Here is a 27,163-nt window from a genome sequence, read left to right on the forward strand (position 1 = left end):
CTGCTGGGGTGGGAACGGAGACAAGATGGCTTGCTTCCTTCTAGCACCCAGGTGGGCCTGGCCACACCTGAGGTGAGGCTGCCCCTGCCCTGGAGAGACCAGGAGCCCTGGGGATATAGGAGCCCAGCCTTATACTGGCCCCTTCTCAGAGGGGACCAGGGAGGGGCCTGGGGGATAAGGATCTCAGCCCAGACCCCTCCACTCTACCCCGACATCGCTGTGTGAGTTTGGGTTCTCTGAGAAGCAGACACGGAGACAAATTGGACTTGCAAGATATTTATTGGGGAAACACTTTTGAAGGGTAGCTTGGTGCAGGGAGAGGGAGGGAGGGATGGGTAGGACGAGTGTTAGACTGTAGCGAACCTCCAGGAAAACTGCCACTGGCCACTGGGGAGTTGGGAGCTGAAGTCATCGTCCATGAGGGAGGCCCTTGCCCTTTGAGGTGGCGCCTGTGCCCGGAACCCCCACCCCTTGCCTCGCCATGCTGTTACTGGTGGAGAGCAGCCCATGGTAATCTAGGTGTATCTGGGGTAGCGGCGGGGGTGGGGGGGTACTGTCGGACACTGGCACTCCATGGAGGAGACTGAGGGGCACGTTTCCATGGCTGTGGCATGCTCCTGCCCCCACCCAGTCCAGGCACCCCTCAGACCCCGCCACCCCCACATATCCCCAACTCCCTCGTTTCAGACCCGCACTCCAGCACGCATACACCTCTATCCCCTCAGTCCAGGGCTCCCATGATCACAGCCCAGGACACCCCCATGAGCGCAGATCCCCCTCAGCTCAGATCCTCCCCACTTACCTCCCAGATCTCTCTCATTCCAGGGTCCCCCTCAGCTCACACCCCCATGGCCACAGCCTGGGGCCCCCTGAGCTTCCATCCCCAAACCCCCTCCAGCCCCCACCTGTTACCCTCGCCTCTGTGTACACCATGCCCCCTGCTCCCCACAGCTCTCAGAGACGAGAACACGCATCCGTCCACCATATCTGTATTGAGCAGTCCCCCGGGGACGCCCCTAATCCTCGTCTTCCTCGCCCTCCGTCTCCTCACCCTCTTCTGTCCCTTCCCCCTCGGAGGCCCCCTCCGCATCCTTGGACTCTTTGCACAGGGTGACCGGCGCGCTGCCCGCAGACGGCGTCTTCTTGGTCCCTCGGTGCTTGGAGAGCAGCGAGACTGACTTGGACAAGTCACACTGACCCGCCAGGAAACCAGGCATGTGTAGCACGTCCCGGCGCTTGGCCCACCTGCAGGGAGCGGACGGCTCAGCCCCTGCCCATGGCCGGACCCTCCCCTTGGGGGTGCAGGCGCCCGCCCCATCCCAGGCCCACTCACCAGAACAAGCAGATGCTGCAGCTCAGGAGGAGGAGACCGCCGCACGCCCAGCCCAGCGCCCACATGTGTTTCCTCCGCATGTTTTCTGGACAAGGGAGGCAGGGTTAAGACCTGGGGCTCCCGGCCACCACCCCCATGCCCCAAGGACCTGGGACCAGGAGCCCTCACCGTCTGGACGCTGGTGGTAGCAGACCCCATCACGGTAGCAGCACCGGAGGCGCAGGCAGAGGTTGGGGCTCTCGATGGCCGCCTGGCCCCCGCAGCTCTCCCGGTCCCATATGTCACCCTCACAGCCTGGGGACCAACCGCCAATGGCTTCATCACCGTGCCCCGCTCCGAAGCCCTCACACACGGGATGTCCAGGCCACGCTCCCGGGTGCCTTCCTGGTGCTTACTCTGTGCAGGACCCCAGGGGTCCAGGCCCAGCCTCTCCTCCCTCAGACCCAGGGGTCCAGGACACCAGCTCCTCCTCCTTCAGACCCAGGGGTCCAGGCCCAGCCCCTCCTCTCTCAGACCCAGGGGTCCAGGCCCAGCCCCTCCTCCCTCAGACCCAGGGGTCCAGGACCCCAGCCCCTCCTCTCTCAGACCCAGGGGTCCAGGCCCAGCCCCTCCTCTCTCAGACCCAGGGGTCCAGGACCCCAGCCCCTCCTCTCTCAGACCCAGGAGTCCAGACCCCCAACCCCTCCTCCCTCAGACCCAGGAGTCTAGACCCCCAACCCCTCCTCCCTCAGACCCAGGAGTCCAGACCCCCAGCCCCTCCTCCCTCAGACCCAGGAGTCTAGATCCCCAACCCCTCCTCCCTCAGACCCAGGAATCCAGGACCCCAGCCCCTCCTCCCTCAGACCCAGGAATCCAGGACCCCAGCCCCTCCTTCCTGAGACCCAGGAGTCCAGGACCAAGTCCCTCCTCCCTCAGATCCAAGAGTCCAGGCCCAGCCCCTCCTCCCTCAGATTCAGGGGTCTGATCTGGGCTCCTCTCTCTGGGCGACCCAGTATTTCAGCCGCTGCTCACTCCATGGATAGAAGAATCCCTGGATTCCATTTCCGTCTGCCAGAGAAAGGGCAGTGTTAGGGCTGTGCAGGGCCGGGCGCCCCTCCTCAGCTCCCCGGCCTCACCAGGGCAGTGTTAGGGCTGTGCAGGGCCGGGCGCCCCTCCTCAGCTCCCCAGCCTCACCAGCCCCTCACCTGCCGAGCCCTGCAGGAGCAGAAGCAGGCCCAGCGCTGGGATCCCAGAGCCCAACATGTCGCCTCCCCAGACCCCTGGGGCCGCTGTGGGAAGAGGCCTTAGGGGACATCACCCCAGTAACCGGCCGTGCCCGCCTGCCCGCCAGGCCCCAGGATTCTGAGTTCTGTTGCTAGGGAGTCCCCGCAGCAACGGGAATGAAGGGGGGTGGGGGGCTTCACACCAGCCTGGCCATGCCTGGTCTAGGGTGTTGATTCTTTAGGTACCTGGTGGGAGGGGGGGGCGTCTCAGGTTTAGAAGGGCCTCCTTGGCAACTTACGGCGGGGACGAGAAGTCTGGGAGGGCGCGGGGGTCTGGGGTGTGTCTCCACATCACCCAGGGTGCCCTGAGGGGTGTGGAACTGGGAGGTCTTGCGAGGGAATTCCTTTCCTTAGGAAAGTGATACCTGAGAAGGTGGATTCGGGTGGCCCGAAGGCTCAGGAAACCCCGTTGCTAGGGAGTCTTTCGCCTTAGCAACCAGGGGAAGCGGGGCTGGGAGACACAGAGGCCTCACTGAGCCCCATTGTTGGGGAAGGTCCCCCCCCCACCACCCTGGCAACAAGGAGACCTTGGAAGGAGATGAGACAATGGTGGCCAGAGCCTAAGTCCAGGGGACCCCGAGAGGCTTTTCGTCTCAGGCACGCCAGGCCTGCTGTCTAGGGAATGTTTAGCAGGGAAGGCGATAGGGCTGGGCGCGGTGGCTCATGCCTATAACCCCAGCATTTTGGGAGGCCGAGGCAGGAGGATCACCTGAGGTCAGGAGTTCGAGACCAGCCTGGCCAACATGGGGAAACCCCGTCCCTACTAAAAATACAAAAATTAGCTGGGCATGGTAGTTACTTGCCTATAATCCCAGCTGCTTGGGTGACTGAGGCAGGAGAATTGCTTGAACCCAGGAGGTGGAGGTTGCAGTGAGTCGAGATTGTGCTACTGCACTCAGCCTGGTTGAAGGAGTGAGACTCTGTATCCAAAAAAAACAACAAAAAAATCAAAACACACACACACACAAACAAAAACAGGGAAGGGGACAGGCCATGTGGCCCCTGCTGAGATTTGAGGGCCTGGAGCTGCTCGGAGACTGTGACGGTGGCTCCTGGGCAGGGAACCTCCATATCCCTCCTAGATCTGTTTCCCCATCTGTGAACAGAGGTTAGAGAGTGGAGGGAGGGAGTCAGCCAAATGGAGATCCTGAAGCTTCCACATTGATTCCCACCCTCCACTCCCCAGTGACTGGGAGGAAACTTGGCTTCCAAGAGGAGGAAGCCGGACTGAGGGACTGGGTTGGGACCATAACCCCTAGTGCACCCCAAATCATCCAGTCAGCTTTGCAGCACAGTGAGGAGGGAGTCTCAGCTCCCCTGGGACAGTCTCTGGGCTGGAACTGCTGCATCTGAGGGAAAAGGGGGTTGGAAACTCAGACACCTGCATTAAAGGGAGAAGGGACTGAGGCCTGGACTCCTGGGTCCGAGGGAGGAAGGGCTGGGGCCTGGACTCCTGGGTCTGAGGGAGGAGGGGCTGGGGGGGCGGACTCCTGGGTCTGAGGGAGGAGGGGCTGGGGGTCCCAGACTTCTGGGTCTGAGGGAGGAGTGGTTGGGGGCCAGGACTCCTGGGTCTGAGGGAAGAGGGGCTGGGGGTCCCAGACTTCTGGGTATGAAGTAGGAGGGGCTGAGCGCTGGACTCCCAGGTCTGAAGGATGGGGCGGGGAGCCAGAATTGGGTCTGAGGGAAGAAGGCCTGGGGACCTGGACTCCTGGGTCTGAGGGAGGAGAGGCTGGGGGCCTGAGCTTGTGGGTCTGTGCGGATGGTCCAGGAGCCAGACCCACTTCTCAGGAAGCCCATGGGGTGACTCCCTGTGTTGCCCATCTCTCCTGTAAACATCCTGGTGGGTACTGAGTGGGCCCCGGGCTGCCTTCGTCAGAGATGACACAGGTTAGAGGGGTCTCTGCAGGGGGCCGGGGGTGGGGGTCAGAGGGGTTGTGGGGCTGAGGCCCGGCAGCTGCTGACCGTTTCCTGTGTCAACATCATCTGGACCCACTTCCCAATTCCCGGGATTCCTCAGGGATCAAGGAGGGGGTGGGGGGTGGGGCCGCCTGGCCTTGGACCGCGGCTTGGGACTGGGGGGGCCCCCGCCGTCACGGCCCTCACCGCTAATGACAGGTTTGGGCTGCCTCTGTGGCCAGCCTGCCCCGTCACCCCCCAGAGGCCAGACAGGACCCCCCGGGGACTGACAGACGGACACACACAGCCTGGGACCTGCTGACCTCACACCCTGCCGGCTCGGCTTCCCCCCGTGGCCTCGCGGGAGCCAGGACTCCCTGGTCATCCCCCACGTCCCCGTGGCTTCCCCCCAGTGTCTCTGACCACCCCAGGGGTTTGTGCCCCGGCTGCCCAGTCTGTTTCCGAGCCCCCAAGCTGGTCTCTAGCTTCCCCTGGGATCCACAGCCCTGGCTGCTTTCTGGGGCCTTTGTCACCCCTGTCTCTCCGGCTCTGTTTGTCTCTGTCATCTGTCATTTTCTTGGGATTCCCTAGTCCTGCCTCTGGGTCTCTTTTCCGATCTTCATCTCTTTCTCTCTCTCTTTCTCTTGTTTTCACAGAAGTAGCCCAATGTGTCCCACCCTGATCTGGGCAGACCCAGGAGTTGCCAATAACTCCGAGCCCCGCCACTCCGCACCCGCCCATCTACCTGCGCCTCCTGCAGCCACGCTGTTGGGATGGAGTCTGAGCCCCCAACGCAGGGCTGCGGACCCAGACGAGACAGGAAACTGGCAGCAGCTGGGACCCCGGATTCATCCCAGACCCGTGACCTTCCCCATACATGCTCCCCAAAGTGTAGAAGGGCCACAAGAGTCTCCTCTACCTTTCTTGAACTAGAATTTAGGGCCCGGACTCCAGGGTCTGAGGGAGGAGGGCCTGGGGGTCTGGACTCCAGGGTCTGAGGGCGGAGGGGCTGGGGGTCTGGACTCCAGGGTCTGAGGGAGGAGGGACTCGGGCCTGGGCTCCTGGGTCTGAGGGTGGAAGGGCTGGGGGTCTGGACTCCAGGGTCTGAGGGAGGAGGGACTGGGGGTCTGGACTCCTGGGTCTGAGGGCGGAGGGGCTGGGGGTCTGGACTCCAGGGTCTGAGGGAGGAGGGGCTGGGGGTCTGGACTCCCGGGTCTGAGGGAGGAGGGGCTGGGGGCCTGGACTCCTGGGTCTGAGGGAGGAGGGCCTGGGGGTCTGGACTCCTGGGTCTGAGGGAGGAGGGACTCGGGCCTGGGCTCCTGGGTCTGAGGGAGGAGGGACTGGGGGTCTGGACTCCTGGGTCTGAGGGCGGAGGGACTCGGGCCTGGGCTCCTGGGTCTGAGGGCGGAGGGGCTGGGGGTCTGGACTCCAGGGTCTGAGGGAGGAGGGACTGGGGGTCTGGACTCCTGGGTCTGAGGGCGGAGGGGCTGGGGGTCTGGACTCCAGGGTCTGAGGGAGGAGGGACTGGGGGTCTGGACTCCTGGGTCTGAGGGAGGAGGGGCTGGGGGCCTGGACTCCTGGGTCTGAGGGAGGAGGGCCTGGGGGCCTGGACTCCTGGGTCTGAGGGAGGAGGGGCTGGGGGCCTGGACTCCTGGGTCTGAGGGAGGAGGGCCTGGGGGCCTGGACTCCTGGGTCTGAGGGAGGAGGGGCTGGGGGGCCTGGACTCCTGGGTCTGAGGGAGGAGGGACTGGGGTCTGGACTCCTGGGTCTGAGGGAGGAGGGACTCGGGCCTGGACTCCTGGGTCTGAGGGAGGAGGGGCAGGGGATTGGGCTCTGGTCCCTGTAGGGGGACGGGGCTGGCATTACCAGAGCCCTTTTCTTGCTCCCCAGCTGGCCCCAAGCCAGTCCCCTATCCCCTCGGGCTAGTCCATCCCCCAAGCTGGTGGCCTGAGTCACCTTGGCTGGCCCCGCCGGTCTGGGGGGGGTCTACGTCAGCTCTCCCCTCACTGACGCAGCCTTGGGCCCCCCACACTGACTCAGCCGGAAGCAGGCCCCCTGAGGGGCGGAGACCCAGTGGTCAGAGGCCTGGGTCCCAGCAGGAGCCGGTGCTGGGGAGGGCCCCTGGGGGGCCCTGGAAGGGGTGGCTGTGACAGGCCAGAGAGAGGGAAAGAGCTCTTACCTGAGGCGATGAGGTCATGCCTCCACCGTGGTGGCATTGCTGCCTCCACCCTGGCCTGCGGGTCCCCTCCCCCTGCACACCTCTCCCGCCTCCACCTCTGTGCAGCGACGTCCAGGGCTCTGGCCCCTGGCCCCAGTTCTGGCCACTGTCTCAGTGTCCCCACTGTCCCGTTTTCACCCCACCTTGCTCCTGCGTCTCCCTCATCCTCCCCGTCTCTCTTGAAGGCAACATCTTTTTCTCTGTGTCCCTGATGTGTTCATAAAAACTAACGAGGGGAATAAGGATGGTTAGCACTGACTTTGCTTCACGTGAACGAGCTCACTTTATCCTCATCGTGGCGTTTAGAGGGCTGGGGGTGCTCATTAACCCCCCCTTCACAGATGAGGAGACTAAGGCACAGAGGGGGAGAGTCGCACATGGAAGTCTCGCCTCTGTGGAGTGTTTCAGCGCCTCTTTCTCTTGGTCCTCCATCTTCGTCTCTCTTCCTCCTTCCTGTCTCCACCTGCCTCTTCGAGAAAGGCTTTTCTGGCCGGTCGTGGTGGTTCACACCCGTAATCCCAGCACTTTGGGAGGCTGAGGTGGGCGGATGACCTGAGCTCAGGAGTTTGAGACCAGCGTGGGCAACATGGCAAAACCCTATCTCTATTAAAAACAGAAAAATTAGCCAGGAGTGGTGGCAGGTGCCTGTAATCCCAGCTACTCAGGAGGCTGAGGCATGAGAATCACTTGAACCTGGGAGGCAGAGGTTACAGTGAGCTGAGATCACACCATTGCATCCCAGCCTGGGCAACAGAGCGAGACTCTGTCTCAAAAAAAACAAAAACGAGGCCGGGCACTGTGGCTCACACCTGTAATCCCAGCACTTTGGGAGGCTGAGGCAGGAGGATCATGAGGTCAGGAGATCGAAACCAGCCTGGCCAACATGGTGAAACCCCATCTCTACTAAAAATACAAAATTAGCCGGGTGTGGTGGCGCACACCTGTAATCCCAGCTACTCGGGAGGCTGAGGCAAGAGAATCGCTTGAACCTGGGAGGCAGAGCTTATAGTGAGCTGAGATTATGCCATTGATCACGCCATTGCACTCCAGCCTGGGCAACAGAGCAAGATTCAGTCCCAAAAAACAAACAAAAAAATGAGAAAGGCTTTTACTCTCTGCCCCCATTGCTGAGTCCCCAACATCTCAGCGTCTCTGTCTTTCTAATATCTGTCTCCCCATCTCTGTTAATGAGGCCTCTCCATCCCTGTCATCTGCCCCGTGTCTCTTTGCCTGGTGCCTTCAGCTGCTGCGTCCTCTCTCTCAGAGTCTTGGTATCTCTGTTCCTTTTCCCTTGGGGTTTCCCCGGTCTCCCCAAGTGCCTCCTGCTGTCTTCCTCCCGCTGTCTGATCTCGGACTCCCAGAACCTCTCCTCTGTCTCCAGGACTGGCCCTCTGATCCTCTCTGCTTCTCTGGTGTGTCTCTCTGGCTGCCTCCATCTCTGTGGATCTGGGTCTCCCTGTCTCTGTCTCAGTCTCTCCTTCACTCTGTGTGTGTGTGTCTCTCTCTCCATCCCTTCGACTCCTTCTTCCTCCTGCCTCCACCTCTCCAGGCCCCTGTCCTGTCCCTCCGTCCGGCCTCTCTCTGCCTTTCTGTCCTCCTGCCTCCCCATCTCTCTCTGCCAGTCCTGGTCCAGCCGGACCCCCACCCACAGTCAGGCCCCAGCGCTTGAGCCTGAGTGTCTGCTCTGGCCCGTGGAGGTGGAGGGAGGGGACGCCAATGACCTCACCAGCCCCTCTCCGACCACCCCCCCCTTTCCCTTTTCAACTTTTCCAACTTTTCCTTCCGTGCCCTCCTCCGAGCGCGGCGGCGTGAGCCCTGCAAGGCAGCCGCTCCGTCTGAATGGAAAAGGCAGGCAGGGAGGGTGAGTCAGGATGTGTCAGGCCGCCCTCCCCTGCCGCCTGCCCCCCGCCCGCCCGCCCCAGCCCCCTATATAACCCCCCAGGCGTCCACACTCCCTCACTGCCTCGGCCCTGCTGCTGACGGGCACATGCCTCCCCTCCCCAGGCCGCGGCCCAGCTGACCCCCGGGGCTCCCCCGGCAGCGGACAGGGAAGGGTTAAAGGCCCCCGGCTCCCTGCCCCCTGCCCTGGGGAACCCCTGGCCCTGCGGGGACATGAACTGTAAGTTGGTTCGTGGGGTGGGTGGAGGGGACAGGGAGGCAGGGAGGAGAGGGACCCACGGCGGGGGTGGGAGCAGACCCCGCTGAGTCGCACAGAGAGGGACCCGGAGAGAGGCAGCCGGGGAGTCAGAGACGAGGAGGAGAGCAGCTTCGGAGACAGGAGGAGGCCGAGAGGAGATGGGCAGAGAGAGACACAGACAGGCGCGGATGGAGGCAGCCAATCAGAGGCGCCGCGGGAGGGACGGGCCAGACAGGGCCCCGAGAGGGAGCGAGACGCGGAGACCGAGCAGGGGCAGGGACGGAGGGACTGGTGCCGGGAGGGAGGGAACCCCCATCGGCCCAGGCCCCAGAGAGCCCGCGGGGACCGGGAGACGCAGACTCCCTGGGATCCCGGCAGAGAGGCTCCGGAGGGAAACTGAGGCAGGGTCCGCGGAGACCGGAGCAAGCCAGGGAGCAGCAACCCCAGGCAGGGGGAGGAGAGAGACTGGGCGCGGGCGGAGAGCGAGGAGAGCCGGGCAGATGCGGCCGACGGACGCACCGACAGACCGACGGCTGGCAGGGCCAGGGGGCGGGCAGGGGGTGTGCGAGGCGCGGGCGGCCGGGGAGCGCTGATTGGCTGGCGAGTGGCCGGGTGGGCGGGGCGGCCGGGGTGGGCTGCGGGGAGCGAGTCCTGGACCCCCTAGCCCCCCGCCGCCAGGTCTCCCACTCCCGCGGCCCGGCCGGGCCCGTGGCTCTGCCCCTCTCCGCCCAGGTACGCTGCGGCCCGGCTTCCTGCGGCCCACCCGGCGGGGCTCCTGGGAGGGCGTCTAAGGGGTCTCCCGTGGGAGAGGTCCGTGTCTCCGGGGCTCCGTCCTGGCCTCTGGCTCCTTCCCTTGCTCCCAGCCAGCTCGGGCTCCCGCGGCCCGGGGAGGGGGCAGGTTCTGGCCTGTGCCTCCCCCCCCATGCCCCGCCCCGGGGCCCAGATTCCGGCGTCCGGGGGCGGACGGGAGACGCCCGGCCCGTCTACCCGCCCCGGGCCGCGTCTGCTCCGACGGGCGGGGCCGCCAGAGCCAGGGAGGGAGAGGGAAGCCCGCCCGGCCCTGCGACCTGCCCGCGGGCGTTCCACCCTGGGACTTAAGACCTCCAGCTCCCTCCTCCTTAAGGCCGGGAGTCCAGGCCCCAGCCTCCTCCTCCCTCCGACCCAGGAGTCCAGGCCCCAGCCCCTCCTCCCTCCGACCCAGGAGTCCAGGCCCCCAGCCCCTCCTCCCTCAGATCCGGGAGCCCAGGCCCCAGCCCCTCCTCCTTAAGACCCAGGAGTCCGGGACCCCCAGCCCCTGGAGGCTCCCTTAGACCCAGGAGTCCAGGTCCCAGCCCCTCCTCCTTCAAACCCAGGAGTCCAGGCCCCAGCCCCTCCTCCCTCAGACCCAAGAGTCCAGGCCCCCAGTCCCTCCTCCCTCAGACCCGGAGTTCAGGCCCAGCCCCTCCTCTCTCAGACCCGGAGTCCAGCCTGAGCTCTCTGTCTTATCCTGCCCTCAGGTGTTTGCCGCCTGGTCCTGGTCGTGCTGAGCCTGTGGCCAGATACAGCTGTTGCCCCTGGGCCACCACCTGGCTCCCCTCGAGCTTCCCCAGACCCTCGGGCCGAGCTGGACAGCACCGTGCTCCTGACCCGCTCTCTCCTGGAGGACACGCGGCAGCTGACTATACAGCTGGTAGGAGAGACTGGGCTGGGGCCAGCACAGGAGTGAGAGGCAGAGAGGAACGGAGAGATGTCTGTGGGCAGGCCACTTGAAGGGGTTCTGGGCTCTCGGGTGGCAGAGTGAGGGAGAGGAAGAGTTGGGGGCCTGGCATGGGGGATGGAGGGAGCCCCTAGGCTGGGCAGGGGCCCCCTCACAGCCTTTTTTCCCTTCCAGAAGGACAAATTCCCAGCTGACGGGGACCACAACCTGGATTCCCTGCCCACCCTGGCCATGAGCGCGGGGGCACTGGGAGCTCTACAGGTAAGGGCAGGGGAGTGGGCTGGGGACAAGGCGGGAGGCAGGGAGTAAAGGGGGTGGGGAGGATGAGGGGCACAGCGGGCACTGGCTGGGTGTTCTCTGATGTCCTGGCTCTGTCCTCAGCTCCCGAGTGTGCTGACAAGGCTGCGAGCGGACCTACTGTCCTACCTGCGGCATGTGCAGTGGCTGCGTCGGGCAATGGGCTCTTCCCTGAAGACCCTGGAGCCGGAGCTGGGCACCCTGCAGACCCGGCTGGACCGGCTGCTGCGCCGGCTGCAGCTCCTGGTATGTCCTGTTCCCAAGACCTGACACCCCAGACCCCCACCCCAGCCCCAAGATCCTGTGGCCTGAGTCCTTGAAGCCTGAGACCCCAGACCTAAGTGCAACAGCCCTGCTCTGAGACCCTGCCTCTACAGCCCCAAGATCCTGTGGCCCTGAGACCTTGAGGCTCTAGACCCCCAAATCCCACCCAGAAACTCCAAATCCTCACCCCAAGACTCTGAGACTCCATCATCTATGACCTCAAAGTCCCCATATCCCAGCCCCTAAGACCCAAGACCCCACCCTGAAGCCCAAAGACTTGGGAATTCAAATCCTCAACTCAAGACTTGGAGACCCTGGCCCCATGGCATTGAAAACCACAGACCTGGCCGGGCGCGGTGGCTCACGCCTGTAATCCCAGCACTTTGGGGGAGGCTGAGGCGGGTGGATCACCCTAGGTCGGGAGTTCCAGACCAGCCAGACCAACATGGCGCAACCCCGTCTCTACTAAAAATACAAAATTAGCCAGGTGTGGTGATGTATGCCTGTAGTCCCTGCTACTTGGGAGGCTGAGGCAGGAGAATTGCTTGAACCTGGGAGGCAGAGGTTGCAGTGAGCTGGGATCATGCCATTGCACTCCAGCCTGGGTAACAAGAGTGAAACTCCCCCTCTCAAAAAAAGAAAAAAAAAAAAAAAAAGAAGAAAGAGAGAGAGAGAGAGAGAGAGAAAGAAAAGAAAACCATGGATCTCCAGACCTGAGACCCCAGGCCCTGGACCTGAGATCCTGACACCTTAAAGATCCCAGACCCTAAGATACAAGACCCTGGCCCAAAGCCAGCCTTGGGACCCTGGCTCTACAAACCCAAGACCTCAAGGCCCTAGACCCTGAGCCCTGAGGCCCTATGTCTCCCTCCCCACATCTAAAACCCCGAGACCTCAGACCCTGAGCCTGTGCCTGTACAGCCCCAAGACCCTCACTTCCAAAGCCAGCCCCAAAGCCCTGAACCCAGAAGCCTTCAAACCCTGGTTCCTGGGCCTAGCTCCAAACACCCTGGATCTCAAATTCCAACTTCTAGCTCCGAGACTCCAGCCTTCACCCATGAGTTCCTGAACTGGAACCCAGAGATCCCACCTCTAGGACTTCAGCCCTGAGATCCAGGGCCGGACCCTACACTGGAGCCCACAGACCCCAGACACTCTCTGAAACCCCAGCCCTGGCCGGGCGCAGTGGCTCACTCCTGTAATCCCAAGGCATGGGAGGCCAAGGCAGAGGGACCTCTTGGGGCCATGAGTTTGAGACAGCCGGGGCAACATAGCAAGACTCTGTCTCTTAATTATTATTTATTTATTTATTTATTTATTTATTTATTTTTTTTTTTTGGAGACAGAGTCTCGCGCTCTGTTGCCCAGGCTGGAGTGCAATGGCACCATTTCGGCTTACTGCAACCTCTGCCTCCCGGGCTCAAGCGATTCTCCTGCCTCAGCCTCCTGAGTAGCTGGGACTACAGGCCCATGCTGCCATGCCCGGCTAATTTTTTTTCTATTTTAGTAGAGACCGGATTGCCTGAGCTCAGGCAATCCACCCGCCTGGGCCTCCCAAACTACTAGGATTACAGGCGTGAGGGTTAATTTTTTTTTAAAACAACAACAACAAAAGCCCAGCGCTGAGATTCTAGCCCTGGCAACCCTCACAACCCCCAGGCCTGATCCCTCACCTGCAACTAAGATGCCAGCCCTGACTCCACAGACTTCACCCCCAGCCCCCACACTTAGCTCTGGAAGCCCATCCTGACCCCAGCCTCAATTTTCTGAACCCCACACCCTGAAGAGCTCCCAGCCTAAACACTTCACCCCACACACCACAGTCCCCCTGTGAATATGCAGCCTGGAGGTTCCCCAGCCCCGATTCAGCTGCAGCTCCACGTCGCCCCTGCCCTGCACCCCCGCTGCACCGTCTACCTGTGGTTCACCTTCTCTCCTCTCCCCACAGATGTCCCGCCTGGCCCTGCCCCAGCTGCCCCCAGACCCGCCGGCGCCCCCGCTGGCGCCCCCCTCCTCAACCTGGGGGGGCATCAGGGCCGCCCACGCCATCCTGGGGGGGCTGCACCTGACACTTGACTGGGCTGTGAGGGGGCTACTGCTGCTGAAGACTCGGCTGTGACCCGAGGCCCAGAGCCACCACCGTCCTTCCAAAGCCACATCTTATTTATTTATTTATTTCGGTACTGGGGGCGAAACAGCCAGGTGATCCCCCTGCCTTTATCTCCCCCTAGTTAGAGACAGTCCTTCCATGAGGCCTGGGGGGCATCTGTGCCTTATTTATACTTATTTATTTCAGGAGCGGGGGTGGGAAGCAGGTGGACTCCTGGGTCCCCAAGGAGGAGGGAGCTGGGGTCCCGGATTCTTGTGTCCACAGACTTCTGCCCTGGCTCCTCCCCCTCGAGGCCTGGGCAGGAATACATACTATTTATTTAAGCAATTACTTTTCATGTTGGGGTGGGGAGGGAGGGGAAAGGGAAGCCTGGGTTTTTGTACAAAAATGTGAGAAACCTTTGTGAGACGGAGAACAAGGAATTAAATGTGTCATACATATCCACTTGAGGGCGATTTGTCTGACAGCTGGGGCTGGATGCTCGGGTAACTGGGCAGGGACTGGGAGACCGTCAGTCACCCAGACAGCTCTGTGGAGGCAGAGTTTGAGCCTCGCCTGGGGCTCCGCACTGCACAGGGCTCTTTGTTTTTTGAGATGGAGACTCGCTCTGTTGCCTAGGTTGGAGTGCAGTGGTGCAATCTAAGCTCACTGCAACCTCCACCTCCCGGGTTTAATCGATTCTCCTGCCTCAGCCTCCCGATTAGCTGAGATCACAGGCGTGCACCACCACGCCCGGCTAATTATTTATTTCTTTTGTATTTTCAGTAGAGACAGGGTTTCACCATGTTGACCAGGCTAGTTTCGAACTCCTGACCTCAGGTGATCCTCCTGCCTTGGCCTCCCAAAGTGCTGGGATTACAGGTGTGAGCCACCGCACCTGACCTATATAGGTCTTCCATAAATATTTAATGGAAGGTTCCAGAAGTCTCCCTGTGATTAACAGTACCCATATGTGACAAAGCCGCAAGGTCAAGATGGTTCATTATGGCTGTGTTTACCATAGCAAATTGGAAACAATCCAGATATCCAACAGGTGAGGGTTAAGCAACATGGTGCATCGGTGGATGGAATGCCACCCGGCCACCCAGAGCAGGGACTAGCATTCAGGGAAGCTAAGGAGAGAGGCCTGCTTTGGATATAGAAAGATAGCCTGACATTGGCCAGGCATGGTGGTCACGCCTGTAATCCTAGCACTCTGGGTGGACGAAGCGAGTGGATCACTGAAGTCTAAGAGTTCGAGACCAGCCTGGGAGACGTGGCAAAATCCTGTCTCAAAAAAGAAAAAAACGATGTCCTGACATGAAACAGCTACAAAACCACTGCATGATGCGATTCCAATTTTTGTGTTTTTCTTTCTATATATGGATTTAAAAAAAAAAAAAAAAAAAAACCCTAAAGGGAAATAAGCCAAATGTTGACAATGACTGTCTCCAGGTCAAAGGAGAGAGGTGGGATTGTGGGTGACTTTTGATGTTTATGATTGTCTGTATTTTACAGAATTTCTGCCATGACTGTGTATTTTGCATGACACATTTTAAAAATAATAAACACTATTTTTAGAAGAACAGAATAACAGCCTCCTCCCCTCCAAAAACAAGCCCTCAGGAGGGGACAAAGTTGACCGCTGAGTGGGCCTCTCAGGGCTGTGCACTAAGTGTGGGCTTTTTACTTACACAAATCTCCCGGACCCTTGAATACGCCCTGTTTTACAGGCTTGGGAAACTGAGTCTCAGACAAGGAGTAGGGACTCTGTTGCACAAAGTCACACAGCTAGGGAGAGGTGGAAGTGGGATTCTGTGCCATGTCTGGCTCTTTCCCAAAGATCTCTTTGCATCTTGGTGTTGAGGAACCCTTGCAACAGGCACACACATGAGATACGGAAAAACAGGTTCAGTAGGGATTTGGGTCTTACCCAGGGCCTGGAGAAGGGCCAATGGCAGAGTAGGGACGATAATTCAGACCCTTTAGTTAATTTTCCCTTTACAATAACCCAGACAGACTTCCAGGGGCCCCGTGTTGTCACTAGTTTGGGTCTGCAGTTGGGGGTGCCCATCCTGGGCCTGGAGTTTTGATTCACCCATCTCAGCCCTTAAGACTCCAGGCTGGCCAGGTGCGGTGGCTCACGCCTGTAATCCCAGCACTTTGGGAGGCTGAGGCAGGTGGATCACTTAAGGTCGGGAGTTCAAGGCCAGCCTGACCAACATGGAGAAACCCTGTCTCTACTAAAGATGCAATCCAGCTACTGGGAAGGCTGAGGCAGGAGAATCGCTTGAACCCAGGAGGCAGGGGCTGCGGTGAGCCGAGATCGCGCCATTGCACTCCGGCCTGGGCAACCAGAGTGAAACTCCCTCTCAAAAAACAAAAAACAAATGAACAAAAAAAACTCCAGGCTATATCCCTGGAGGAGAAGAGAGCCCACGGTCCCCGGAGAGTTCCCGGAAGAGGCCCCTGTGTGTCCGATGAGGTCACAAAGCCCCTCCACCAGAGGCTCCTCCCCCCGGCCCCTGCTGTCCACCCTGGCAGGGCCATGGCCGAGGCCCGAGTCTCCCAGCCTGGGGCATCTCCACGCTCTGTAACTCTGAGCTCCAGGCACCCGTGAAGCCCCAGGGGCCAAGGCTGGTGGGCCGGGGCTGGGAGGCCTGCACACCTGGTTCTGGGTCCCTAAACCAGTACCCACCGCCACCATGATCTGGCTTCGAAACAGGAGGCGCCTTGAGCCGCTCCAGGGCACCCCGAAGTGGGTCCCTGTTCTGGGGGAGCTGCAAAAGACCCTCCAGAAGGGCGAATACCTGCCCCTCCGTCCACTGCCCATGTTCGAGAGTAACTTTGTTCAGGTCTCCAGCTCCCAGTGCCCTGGGGCTGAGAGGGGCAGAGGGGAAGCGAGGCCACCCGGGCTGGGGGATTTTGAGAGGGAATGGGATTTAGCCGTCCCTGTGTAGGGGACGACCCGGAGGGAGGCTCAGGCCACGGGTGCTGGAGGAAGGAGTGGTTCCAGCGCCTCTCCCTGACTGCCCCAGGTGACCCATCAAGGGGGCCCAGTGTTCGTGAATCACAGAACCAACCGGCTGGCCATGGGTGTGGCTGCCTCCCTGCCAGGCCTGGTGTTGCCCGACATCTTGCTGATCGGCCAGCCTGCCGAGGACAGGGACTGCTCGGGCCTCGTGCTGACCAGGTGCCGCATCTCCCAACCCCTTGGCTGCCCCCTCTGCCCTTCCTGCTCTAGACGCTCCCTTCTCCCTCTCCCAGGATGATCCCCCTGGACCTCGTCCACCTTTGCGTCCATGACCTCTCTGCCTGGCGCCTGAAGCTGTGCCTGGTCTCGGGCCGCCAGTACTACCTGGCCCTGGACGCCCCCGACAACGAGGCAGGCTTCCTGTTCCACTGTTGGATCCGCCTCATCAACCTGCTTCAGGAGCCGCCTCCCACCTGGGCCCCCAGGACCATGTGCACGGACCCCCTGGATGTGCCCCTGGCCAAAGCACCTGCCTCCACCTGGCACCTACAGGTGGGACCCCAGCTCCACAGCCCAGGGCATGGCAGGCCCCAGGAACTCCCCGGGCACCTGCAGGTGGGACCCCAGCTCCACAGCCCAGGGCATGGCAGGCCCCAGGAACTCCCCGGGCACCTGCAGGTGGGACCCCAGCTCCACAGCCCAGGGCATGGCAGGCCCTAGGAACTCCCTGGCCAGATCCAGAGGGGACTGGGACCAAGAGCCCAAAGTCTAGGTCGGGGGCCTGGACCCCTGAGTCAAGGGAGGAGGGGCTGGGTCTGGACCCCTGAGTCGAGGGAGGAGGGCCTGGCGGTCTGGACTCCTGGATCTCAGGGAGGAGGGGCTGGGGGCCTGGACTCCTGGTTCTGAGGGTGGCGGGTTGGCAATCTGAACTCCTGGGTCTGAGGGAGAAGGGGCTGGGGGGACTCCTGGGTCTGAGGGAGGAGGGGCTGGGGGGACTCCTGGGTCTGAGGGAGAAGGGGCTGGGGTCCTGGACCCCTGAGTCAAGGGAGGAGGGGCTGGGGGTCTGGACTCCTGGGTCTGAGGGAAGAGGGGCTGGGGGACTCCTGGTCTGAGGGAGGAGAGGCTGGGGTCCTGGAATCCTGGATCTGAGGAAGGAGGGACTAGGGACTGGATCCCTGAATCGAGGGAGGAGGGGCTGGAGCCCTGGACTCCTGGGTCTGAGGGAGGAGGGGCTGGGCCTGGACTCCTGGGTCTGAGGGAGGAGGGGCTGGATCTGGACTCCAGGGTCTGAGGGAGGAGGGGCTGGGCCTGGACTCCTGGGTCTGAGGGAGGAGGGGCTGGATCTGGACTCCTGGGTCTGAGGGAGGAGGGGCTGGGTCTAGACTCCTGGGTCTGAGGGAGGAGGGGCTGGATCTGGACTCCTGGGTCTGAGGGAGGAGGGGCTGGGTCTAGACTCCTGGGTCTGAGGGAGGAGGGGCTGGATCTGGACTCCAGGGTCTGAGGGAGGAGGGGCTGGGGGCCTGGACTCCTGGGTCTGAGGGAGGAGGAGCTGGGTCTGGACTCCTGGGTCTGAGGGAGGAGGGGCTGGGTCTGGACTCCTGGGTCTGAGGGAGGAGGGGCTGGATCTGGACTCCTGGGTCTGAGGGAGGAGGGGCTGGGTCTAGACTCCTGGGTCTGAGGGAGGAGGGGCTGGATCTGGACTCCTGGGTCTGAGGGAGGAGGAGCTGGATCGCAGGGTCCTGGGAGCAGGAGGGGGCCTAGACCTCTGGCTGGGTAGGTTATGGAGATGTGGAAGCCCAGGCCCCTCCTGCCTCCTTCTGTCTCCACAGGACCAGCCCTTCAGCAGACATGCAGGTGAGCAGGCCCTGCTGTTCTTCAGGACCTCTGGGTGTCGGGTTCTCCCCCAGCAGGGACGGAGTTGCACCCTTTGGCTCTTCCCCCTCCCTTGGTCGGGGCCTCCACAAGCTCCTGGGGTAGGTCCTCGTGCCCTCCCCTGGGGTCCCTGATCCAGGATGTTTTCTCTCTTCCCAGTCAAGGTTGCTAAGCACAACTTTCCTTATAAGAAGTCTCCGGTGGCCACTTGGAGACAGAGGAAGGCCAAGGTGAGCTGGCGGGGCGGTGCGCGCCCTAGGGGCTGCCCCTGTCTAACCGTCCCTTCCTCACCCATGCCAGGCACGCAAGCGCAGTTTCAAGTCTCAGGCCGTGGGCGACTCTGTGCCCCTCATCTGGTCGCAGCTGGAGCATGCTGACGTCGGGAAGAAACCTGCAGAAAAGACGTGGGCGTGGGGTCTTGTTGCCGGTGGGTGGGTGGGAGAAGGTGGGAGACCCCAGCCCAGATGCCACCAAAGTCCCATGGTATTGCTCCTGCAGGTCCCACCCAGACTTCCACCCCGACAGGACTCACACCCAAGTCCACTTTTCTGGTAAGATCAACCCACCCCACCCCCTGCCATACCGCGTGGCTCTGGTTCCCGCCCAAAAGGGCTCAGACTGCTCCCCCATCCAGAGAAGACCAGCATCACCATCTGGACCATCTTCAGCATCATTTCCAGCATGGCCAAGCAGACACAGTCCTCTCCAAAGGCCAGCCTTATACCCAGGGCGGGGCCCAGGCCCCAGAGCTGAGGGAGGAGGGGCCGGGGGCCTGGACTCCTGGGTCCGAGGGAGGAGGGGCCGGGGGCCTGGACTCCTGGGTCCGAGGGAGGAGGGGCCGGGGGCCTGGACTCCTGGGTCCGAGGGAGGAGGGGCCGGGGGCCTGGACTCCTGGGTCCGAGGGAGGAGGGGCCGGGGGCCTGGACTCCGTGGGTCTGAGGGAGGAGGGGCCGGGGGCCTGGACTCCTGGGTCTGAGGGAGGAGGGGCTGGGGTCTGCCCTCCCAGGTCTGGGGTCTCCATGCATCCTGACCACGCATCCTCTGCCCTCTGTCCATCTACAGGCCTGCACATCTGCATCTGAGGAGGCCACAGGCCAGGGACATGTGGTTGAGAGCCCTTCGTACTGTGTCTCAGCTGACAGCCCTGACTGCTTCTTTCTGGGCTCCGGCAGCTCCCTGGACCCGTGCCTGTGGCATCAGGACATGGAAGACCTCATGGATTCTGAGAGCAGCACTTTGTCATCTGCTGCCTCCGGCCTGGCTCCCTATCCCCCGGCTGCCCGCCTCTCCACACCCTACTCTTCCATCCCCAGGGGCAGGGAAAAGGCCAGGTCTATGGGCTCCCACCAGGGGCGGGGGCCACCACCCTGCCAGACGGGCCCTGTCATGTCTTGCAAGGCACCATTCCTCGTTGACCAGTCCCAGAAGCTCCCAGCTGTACCTGCTTCCTCGTGGAAGCCCCCACCTGGATTGGCTCCTCCCCAGAAGGTCTCAGCTGCATCAGCTCCTCCCTGGAAGGCCCCAGCCGCATCAGCTCCTCCCTGGAAGGCCCCAGGCGTACCTGCCCCACCCCAGAAGACCCCACCCCCATCTCAGAAGGCCCCATCTGTACCTACCATTCCCCAGAAGGCTGTGTCCCCCACTGCTCCAAAGAGGAAATCTCTGCTTCTCCCTGCGCCATCCCAAAAGGCTCTGCAGACCTCACCTCCCCAATACCAGATGGCACCGGGCTCGCCTGCCTCATGGGGGAGGCTCCCTGGCGACGTGTTGCCAACAGGAATTCCTGGAAGAGCTGTGCTGGAGAGAAGCCAGTCTGGAGGGAAACCGGAGCCAGCGGTGACAGTGGGCACCCAGGAGACAGACGTGGTGATGACGACTCAGGTCAAGTCCCTGGAGTCGCCCTTCACTGTGACCAAGAAGGAGTCCAAGGACATTCTGGTTAGCAAAACCCAGGAGGTGACCCTGGAGGCCTTCAGGGGCCAGGGGAAGTTGGAGGACCAGGCCCACTTGGCGAAGCTTGAAGAGAGGTCCCTGGACCCGCCTGGCATGAGATCCAAGGAGCTGGAGCAGCGGAAGAGATGGGTCGAGACAAAGGAGCTGGCTGTCGAGGGCCCCTCCCAGGAGCACAGCAGGCCCTTCTCCGTGGAAGCGCTCACCCTCGCCAAGCTCACGATCCTGGCCAACTCCAAAGAGCAGCGCGTGAGACCCTCTCTGGTCTCACTTCCCTCCTGGCTCTTGGCGACTTCACAGGCGTCTGCCACGTCAATGATGGCTTCAGTGCCCTTCCACCCAGGCCAGCTGTCCTCACCGGAGGGGAAGCCAGTGGTGGTCAGAGAACAGCCAGAGTCGCACACTTGGGTGAAGGAGGGCAAGCGGCAATGGGGCGAGAGTAAAGGGTCACCCTGGGACCCCAAGGGGCCGCCCAAGGTGCCCCTTCGCTCCAAGCCCACCTCTGCCAGTCCCAAGAGGGAAGGAATCTCCCAGGCGCCTATCCCCCTGCCCACCTCACGGTGGGAGGGCTTACTGTCATCCCCCTTCTCAGAGACCCCCATCTCAAAGACGGAGGCCACAGCCAAGGCGTCCCAGCAGCCCAAGAGACTGTCGCAGGAGCCCGTGAAGATGCCAGCCCAGCACCCCCTGGCCACTGTGGGGTCATCTTCAGAAATTCTTTTGCCCATGCTCTTAGAACTTGAAACTGTGAGGAACACGGCCACCAAGGCAGAGGAAATACAGGAGGAATCGGGTGTCTTTAACCTTCCACCCAGGTAGCGGGGGTTAGCAGCTAGCATTTACTGTGAGCTCTGCTGTTTATAAGATAGAGACGATCACTCCCTCCTTTCCCTTTTTTTTTTTTTTTTTTGACAGGGTCTCACGCTGTCACCTAGGCTGGAGTGCAGTGGTATGATCTTGGCTCACTGCAACCTCCGCCTCCTGGCATCCTGCGTAGCTGGGATTACAGGCGCGTGTCACCACGCCCGGCTAATTTTTGTATTTTTAGGAGAGACGGGGGTTTCACCATGTTGGCCAGGCTGGTCTTGAACTCCTGACCTCAAGTGATCTGCCCGCCTTGGCCTCCCAAAGTGCTGGGATTACAGGCGTGAGCCACCACGCTCGGCCCCCTTTCACTCTGATACATAATGAGTGCCGACTCTGTACCAGGCATTGTTCTAGGCAGTGGGGATACAGCGTCTGACCATGGGGCTGGTGGTGGTGGGATGTGCTCCTGGCTTCTAGCAGGTAGAGACCAGGGATGCCGCTCAGCATCCTATAGTGCACAGGACAGCCCCCACCACAGCCCAGGTGGTCTAGGGAAGCCTCATTGAGCTGGAGTGGTTTGTGTGAAGACTTGGAGGAGAGGACGGAGGAAGCCATGAGGCCATCTGCAGGGAAAGCATGCCAGCAGAAGGAATGGCCACTGCAAAGTCCCTGGGGCAGGAGTGTTTGTAATGTGCTGGACCACGGGGATCCCAGGGTGGAGACTCGGTCAGCGGCGCAGCAGGGGGACCCCCCTCGTGGAGGACTTGGCAGACAATTTTAGGAACTTTGGCTTTGACTCTGAGCGAGCTGGAGGGTTTGGACCAGAAGAATAATGGGGACTGATTTATGTGTGAAGAGGCTGCCTCTGGCTGGGGCGTGGAGGATGTAGAGGGGGCAAGAGTGGGTGCCTGGAGGACAGGGTGGAGGCGGCTGCAGGAACCCAGGTAGGAGATGATGGTGACTTGCACAAGATGGGAGGTGATGGAGGTGTGGAGAAGCGGGGGACTCTGGAGATGCTTTGAAGAGTGAGCCAATAGATTGCTTCGCGGGTTGGGGTTTGTGACGTGAGAGAAAGGCTGACTTGAAGACGGCTGGGAGGATGTGGGTTCGAGATGCCCGGAGGAGGCGGCGGCAGTGCAGGGGAGTAGGTTCTGGGGGGCGCTCAGGAACACCTCTCTTTCGGACACCTTGATTCTGAGGTGTCAGGGAAGATGCAGGGCAAGCAGTTGGACACGAGTCTGGAGCTCAGGGGAAGCAATTTGGGGAGTCACTGGTGCACAGAGAGGTTAGCTCAGGCTGTGAGATTGGAGGAATTCACCGGCGAGTGAGTGGAGATGGAGAAAAGTCTGAGGTGTTTGGGCAAAGAGGAGCCAGAGTCAGGGAGAGCAGAGCAGCCAGAGAGGGGGGAGTCTCAGCACCATGTGGAGACAGCGCTGTGGTCAGGTGAAGGAAGCGGGGCCTGGGGTCAGACCTCTGGATTTACCAGTGTGGAAGTGATGTGGGGGTTGGGGTTGAAGTCTTGATGGGAGCAGTCAGGAGAATGTGGAGAGAGGGGCGTCTCTAGGCTGCAACACCTCAGAAACACCATGCCAAGTAAACGGGCCAGACACAAAAGGCCAGAGACCCCATTTCCATGAAATGCCCAGAACAGGCCAACCCGTAGAGACAGAAAGTGAATGGTTGGAGGCCAGGGGCCTGGTGTGGAGGAAGGGGAGTGGCTACTCATGGGTTGGAGGTGAGCTCTATCGCCAGGCTAGAGTGCAGTCCCTCTAGAGACAGAGTCTCTCACTCTCTCTCCCAGGCTAGAGTGCAGTGGTGTGATCATGGCTCACGGCAGCCTCAATCTTCCTGGGCTCAAGTGATCCTCCTGCCTCAGCCTCCAAAAGCCCGGCCAAGTTTTTGATTTTTTGTAGAAAAGAGGTCTCTGGGGCCGGACGTGGTGGCTCACGCCTGTAATCCCAGCACTTTAGGAGGCCGAGGCGGGCGGATCACAAGGTCAGGAGATAGAGAGCATCCTGGCTAACACGGTGAAACCCCGCCTCTACTAAAAATACAAAATCCTCGCCGGGCATGGTGGCGGACGCCTGTAGTCCCAGCTACTCCAGAGGCTGAGGCAGGAGAATGGTGGGAACCCTGGAGGCAGAGCTTGCAGTGAGCGGAGATGGTGCCACTGTACTCCAGACTGGGAGAGAGAGTGAGACTCAATCTCAAAAAAAAACAAAACAAAACCGAGGTCTCACATGTTGCCCAGGCTGAAGTGCAGTGATGCCATCACAGCTCACTGCAGCCTCAACCTACCCAGGCTCAGGTGATTCTCCTGCCTCAGCCTCCTGAGTAGCTGGAACCACGGGCACGTGCCAACATGCCTGGCTAACTTTGGTATTTTTTGTAGAGATGGGGTTTCGCCATGTTGTCCAGGCTAGTCTCAAACTCCTGGGCTCAACCAATCCTCCCGCCTCTGCCCCACATACTGCTAGGATTACAGGGATGAGCCACCGCACCTGGCCGGGATTCTTAATTCGTACATTTGACTGTCAGTGTGACCAATCGTGAGTCAGGCCTGATATTAACCAGGCAGGAGGGAGAGAAGCTTAGCAGGGTTCTAGAGGTGAAACCACCTGCCCAGATTCCAGTTACTTGCCTGCCCCTGGAGCCAGGACTCACTGACTCCACCTCGGATTTACTGTGCATTTACTACTGCCAGGCTCTGCCCCAGGCAGATACAACAGTGAACCAAACACACAGCAAAACCCGCCCTGGAGGACGCTCCCCTAAGCCAGGCATCTGCAGCTCTTAAAGCCCTGGGTACCCCCTCTCCCTACCCTGTCCCCCAGAGCTCTCTCTGCTTGCTTTCTCCCTGCAGCCTGCAGCACTCCCAGCACTTTGAGTAGCCGGATGGGGGGGGCTCAACCCCAGTCGGAAACTGTCCAGAGGAGGCCAGCGCTGCCAGGTACCCTTTAAGACCCTGGAGGTGGGGGGGGGGAAGGGGGAACCGAGAGGAGGAGGGGGGAGGGCTGGGGGGAGGGCAGAGGGGAGGAACGGGGGGAAGGGGGGGTCCCAGGAGCCCTGACCCCACCGCCACTCTTTCCTCTTAACTCCACAGGCCCCCAGGGTTCTGTGCGCACCGACTGTAAGAAACAGAATGTGGAAAGGCCGCTTGGGGGGATTCGCCCCGTCCGGTAGATACCAGAACTATCGATATGCCTTTATATATTGGGGGGCGGGGGCGGGGCGAGCCCGTGGAGCCGCCCAACTTCGCAGCGATTAAAGCTTGAGTCTGAGACTCAGCAGGTCGCACCTCAGTGCCTGTGCGCGCGCGGGTCCCCGAGGGGGCGTCAGGGAGCGAGGGGCGGGTGGGGGCGCCCCTACCAGGCCCGCGGCGCACGACTGCTCCCATTGGCTGGGGCTCCGGCGTCCGAGCCAATCTGGCCGCGGGTGCGTTTCTCCCGAGCCGGGTGGGACCGCACCCCGCGGACTCAGAAGCCAGCGGCACCCGGGACCGTCGTACAGCAGATCCAGTGGCCGCCGACGTCAGGCTGGTGAGGGCACGACGGGTGGGGTTGAGGGGCGGGGGTCCGGATTGGGGGACGGGTCGGAGCGAGGGCGCCCCCTCGGCCCCACGGAGTCCCCGTCCCGTCCCGCAGAAGTTGCCTCCTTCTAGGATGTTGGATGTGGAAGCCCAGGAGCCCCCCAAGGGGAAATGGGCAACGCCGCCCTTCGACCCGCGCTTCCCCAACCAGAACCAGACCCGTAACTGCTACCAGAACTTCCTGGGTGAGACCTGCTCCGCCAGGTTATGGGGGGCGCAGGGTGTGACGAGGGAAGGCAGGGAGGGCCACTCCCACCCGTAGTCCCGTGGAGACCGTTAGGGTGGGAGGCAGGGCGGGCCTGGGTTGGTGGGGGCGGGGCTGAGCTGTGGGGCGGGGAGAGGTTGGTAGGGGCGGGGCCGGGCCGAAAAAAGGCGAAGCTGAGCCGGGAGGGGCGGGGCGAGGTTGATAGGGGCGAGGCCGGGCCGAGAAAAGGCGGGGCTGAGCCGGGAGGGGCGGGGCGGGGCGAGGTTGGTAGGCGCAAGGCCTGATTTGGAAAGTGTGGGGCAAGGTAGGTAAGGGCAGGGTCTGGCTAGGAGGAGCAGTGTGAGGGAGGTAGGGGTTGGGGCCTCGCTGGGAGGGGCGGGACGGAGGCCTCGGGGGTAGAGGGAGGCGGGGCGAAGCAGGAAAGAACTGGGAGGGACCGAGTAGTGGAAGGGCGGGGCCTGTCCTGGAACGGGCGTGGCTTGTCGCGTGACCCCGCCCCCCACAGACTACCACCGCTGCCTCAAGATCAGGACCCGCCGTGGGAAGAGCACGCAGCCCTGCGAGTACTATTACCGCGTGTACCACTCGCTGTGCCCCACCAGCTGGGTGAGTCGGCAGAGGGGGCGCCGGGCCAGGCGTGGGGAGGGCTCGGCTGAGGCTGAGCCGGCGTCCCGCTCCCTGCCTTTCTGCTTCCCAGGTGGAGAGCTGGAATGAGCAGATCAAGAACGGGACTTTTGCCGGCAAAATCTGACTGCCCCAGCGCGGCTTCCTCTGAAGATGCAGTGACCCTGCATCTTTTTGTCTCGCGGAGGCCCGGCCTCGGTTACCCACCCCTACCTCCCAGTGTCTAAGCCACGAATAATGTTATGCTGTTGCTGATGTTTCTTCTTCACGCCCAGCCAGCGGTGCGTCGTGGTGGTGGTGGGGATCCTCCCTGTGCCTGTGTCCGGGCTAACACTGCTTTTTCTAATAAGGGGCAGGTGAAGGACTGCTGCTCCATCAGGCAGAGACGGCAGTCAGGGCCCTAAGATAGGAAGCCGAGTGCCTCCCGTCCTTCTCCCTCTCCATTCCAGCAGGTAGATGCCTCATGTTGACAGCTGTGAGCCAGCTCAGGGTCCCCAGTTCTCAACACTGTCCCACCTAGATGGCTCCAAGGTGTTCCTGCCTCTCAATCACCACACCTACCTCTCACCTCAGTCTTTCCCCTACTCCCTTCCTGCCTGCACCGTCTCCCCAGGCTCCTTCCCCATCCCACCCCCATCCATCCCATCTGGGGTCCTGAGGGGTCTTCTTTGTACCACCCACAGCTGACTCCATCCCTCCCTCCCCCACTCTCTGGACTCTCCACCACTCCCTTCCCACCTGGCTCATTTCCCCTCCCAGAACATCGAGATCCCCATCATGGGAGCCAGCTTACTCCCAACAGAGTCCCCTGGTGTCCACCCTTTTGGCACCCACACCCACAGCCAGGAGTAGCAGCCTGCTCAGTTCTCCAGTGCATCAGGCTCACCCCGCACCCCCACCCCGCAGAGGCAGCTGTCGGTCTCTCCTACCACACATATCGCCACAATTTCTCCCGTGACCCCCGCCAGACTGCCAGCACCCAGAGGACACTCAGAGCTCCCTCGGAATCATTCTCTACTCCTCCCCCATCCTGGCACAGAGCCCTAGGGTTCTAGCCTGGTCCTGCTGAGGGAGCCGTGAGACCAGTCAGCCTGGGGTGCTGGTTTTCCCAACTGGTGCTCCCTGAACTATCAGCCTCCCAAAGGGGCTCTTAGGAGGGGGAAGTCCCAACCTCTGACTGAAGCGGTCCTCTAGGCCCTGTTCAACCCCAGGGTTCAAAGGTGACTACAACTAATCATGACAACTTGCAGGGTGACCCTAGACAAGCTTCTTGACCTGTGTGAACCCAAGGTTCCCCAAGGCAAGCTAAGATGGCTCAGGGCCCCATTATCAGGGGAGGTGGAGCTGGGTGAGCTCAGAGGACTGACTCCATCCTGCTCCCTGCTCCGTGATGACCTGTCCATCACCTGCCCTCCACGCTGCCCAGGACACACCCTAGACGGGCCATCCCCCAGGATGACGCCACCTCTGAGATCTTGGCCTCCTGAGTCCGTCTCTGACCACAGCCCGAGAATGGGGTGAGGGTACAGGGTGTGCACTCAGCTACAGGAGGGCTTCCTGTTCATGCAGCGTCCCCAGAGCCTTGCCGCAGGCACAGAGGCGCTGGTAGAACCACGGGGGCAGGACCCCTCTCTGAGTCACAGAATGGAACTAAGTTGGTGAGGTCACCCAGGTAACGTCCCAAGCACGGCACCACAGCTGTGCAGCCACAACAGCCTCGTGACCTCCCCAGAGCCGTGTCTAGAACCCATTTTTGCGCTGTTGGCCAGCCTTCCTCCTTCCTCCTCCTCCCATCTTCTCTTCACTGCTTCCAGACCTCATCTCAGCATTCTCACACTCCCGACCCCTTCTGCAGCTGCCACTGCCCCACTGATGCCTGAGCCGGGGGCAGGGGCAGACCTGCCCAGCCTGGCCTACAGCCTGGTGGACCGTTACATGTGCAAACTCCGA

The 27,163-nt window shown here is 61.6% G+C and overlaps 4 protein-coding genes and 1 long non-coding RNA gene across 16 annotated transcripts; 3 read left to right on the top strand and 2 right to left on the bottom strand.

Annotated features, from left to right (window-relative positions):
* Window positions 1-65: 65 nt before the first annotated feature.
* TMEM190 (transmembrane protein 190) lies at window positions 66-18,353 on the bottom strand. 10 transcript variants are annotated; one of them, XM_073015918.1, is made up of 6 exons: window positions 18,330-18,353; window positions 3,399-3,515; window positions 2,345-2,380; window positions 1,502-1,627; window positions 1,334-1,418; window positions 66-1,245 (listed from the first exon to the last, which is right to left on the bottom strand). In XM_073015918.1, exons 1-6 carry the CDS (start codon window positions 18,331-18,333, stop codon window positions 1,017-1,019), a joined length of 597 nt encoding a protein of 198 aa, XP_072872019.1. In that variant the 5' UTR covers window positions 18,334-18,353; the 3' UTR covers window positions 66-1,016. The 10 variants fall into 10 exon arrangements, 5 of the variants coding, with proteins under 5 accessions (XP_072872019.1, XP_072872018.1, XP_072872017.1 ...); XM_073015917.1 differs by lacking the exon at window positions 18,330-18,353 and adding an exon at window positions 6,671-8,584; XM_073015916.1 differs by lacking the exon at window positions 18,330-18,353 and adding an exon at window positions 4,296-4,872.
* Window positions 8,663-14,788, top strand: IL11 (interleukin 11). Its single transcript, XM_007998152.3, has 5 exons — window positions 8,663-8,828; window positions 10,343-10,515; window positions 10,717-10,803; window positions 10,924-11,085; window positions 13,052-14,788. The coding sequence occupies exons 1-5, from the start codon at window positions 8,822-8,824 to the stop codon at window positions 13,220-13,222; spliced, it is 600 nt and encodes a 199-aa protein (XP_007996343.1). The 5' UTR covers window positions 8,663-8,821; the 3' UTR covers window positions 13,223-14,788.
* GARIN5B (golgi associated RAB2 interactor family member 5B) lies at window positions 16,151-24,005 on the top strand. Of its 3 annotated transcripts, XM_038006346.2 has the most exons (10): window positions 16,151-16,385; window positions 16,460-16,718; window positions 17,996-18,020; window positions 18,198-18,268; window positions 18,339-18,442; window positions 18,537-18,589; window positions 18,673-18,749; window positions 19,101-20,803; window positions 23,659-23,745; window positions 23,899-24,005. In XM_038006346.2, exons 1-9 carry the CDS (start codon window positions 16,285-16,287, stop codon window positions 23,684-23,686), a joined length of 2,421 nt encoding a protein of 806 aa, XP_037862274.2. In that variant the 5' UTR covers window positions 16,151-16,284; the 3' UTR covers window positions 23,687-23,745; window positions 23,899-24,005. The 3 variants fall into 3 exon arrangements, with proteins under 3 accessions (XP_037862274.2, XP_072872014.1, XP_072872015.1); XM_073015913.1 differs by lacking the exons at window positions 23,659-23,745; window positions 23,899-24,005 and having other exon boundaries at window positions 19,101-20,396; window positions 20,581-20,773; XM_073015914.1 differs by lacking the exons at window positions 23,659-23,745; window positions 23,899-24,005 and having other exon boundaries at window positions 19,101-20,366; window positions 20,581-20,773.
* LOC140711799 (uncharacterized) lies at window positions 18,758-19,757 on the bottom strand. The gene is made up of 3 exons (XR_012093084.1): window positions 19,655-19,757; window positions 19,480-19,549; window positions 18,758-19,226 (listed from the first exon to the last, which is right to left on the bottom strand). It is a non-coding gene; the product is annotated as an uncharacterized lncRNA (long non-coding RNA).
* Window positions 24,006-24,147: 142 nt separating the features above from the next.
* Window positions 24,148-25,464, top strand: COX6B2 (cytochrome c oxidase subunit 6B2). Its single transcript, XM_007998155.3, has 4 exons — window positions 24,148-24,334; window positions 24,457-24,569; window positions 25,095-25,195; window positions 25,287-25,464. Exons 2-4 carry the CDS (start codon window positions 24,458-24,460, stop codon window positions 25,338-25,340), a joined length of 267 nt encoding a protein of 88 aa, XP_007996346.1. The 5' UTR covers window positions 24,148-24,334; window position 24,457; the 3' UTR covers window positions 25,341-25,464.
* Window positions 25,465-27,163: the final 1,699 nt, after the last annotated feature.

The sequence above is a fragment of the Chlorocebus sabaeus genome, chromosome 6 (assembly GCF_047675955.1).
Source record: "Chlorocebus sabaeus isolate Y175 chromosome 6, mChlSab1.0.hap1, whole genome shotgun sequence".
NCBI lineage: Eukaryota > Metazoa > Chordata > Mammalia > Primates > Cercopithecidae > Chlorocebus > Chlorocebus sabaeus.

What these genes read in the sequence shown, in the direction of transcription:
- IL11 (XM_007998152.3), top strand. An exon ending in GGCAGCTGACTATACAGCTG is followed by an intron (nt 10,516 to 10,716) that starts GTAGGAGAGACT and finishes TTTCCCTTCCAG; the next exon opens with AAGGACAAATTCCCAGCTGA. An exon ending in GGGCACTGGGAGCTCTACAG is followed by an intron (nt 10,804 to 10,923) that starts GTAAGGGCAGGG and finishes CTCTGTCCTCAG; the next exon opens with CTCCCGAGTGTGCTGACAAG.
- GARIN5B (XM_038006346.2), top strand. Translation starts at nt 16,285, where the DNA reads ATGGGTGTGGCTGCCTCCCTGCCAGGCCTGGTGTTGCCCGACATCTTG. An exon ending in CCTCCACCTGGCACCTACAG is followed by an intron (nt 16,719 to 17,995) that starts GTGGGACCCCAG and finishes CTGTCTCCACAG; the next exon opens with GACCAGCCCTTCAGCAGACA. An exon ending in GCCCTTCAGCAGACATGCAG is followed by an intron (nt 18,021 to 18,197) that starts GTGAGCAGGCCC and finishes CTCTCTTCCCAG; the next exon opens with TCAAGGTTGCTAAGCACAAC.
- TMEM190 (XM_073015915.1), bottom strand. Translation starts at nt 3,666, where the DNA reads ATGGAGGTTCCCTGCCCAGGAGCCACCGTCACAGTCTCCGAGCAGCTC. An exon ending in CCAAGCAGCTGGGATTATAG is followed by an intron (nt 2,381 to 3,398) that starts GCAAGTAACTAC and finishes TTTCTCTGGCAG; the next exon opens with ACGGAAATGGAATCCAGGGA. An exon ending in CTACCACCAGCGTCCAGACG is followed by an intron (nt 1,419 to 1,501) that starts GTGAGGGCTCCT and finishes TCCCTTGTCCAG; the next exon opens with AAAACATGCGGAGGAAACAC.
- COX6B2 (XM_007998155.3), top strand. Translation starts at nt 24,458, where the DNA reads ATGTTGGATGTGGAAGCCCAGGAGCCCCCCAAGGGGAAATGGGCAACG. An exon ending in CTGCTACCAGAACTTCCTGG is followed by an intron (nt 24,570 to 25,094) that starts GTGAGACCTGCT and finishes CGCCCCCCACAG; the next exon opens with ACTACCACCGCTGCCTCAAG. An exon ending in CGCTGTGCCCCACCAGCTGG is followed by an intron (nt 25,196 to 25,286) that starts GTGAGTCGGCAG and finishes TCTGCTTCCCAG; the next exon opens with GTGGAGAGCTGGAATGAGCA.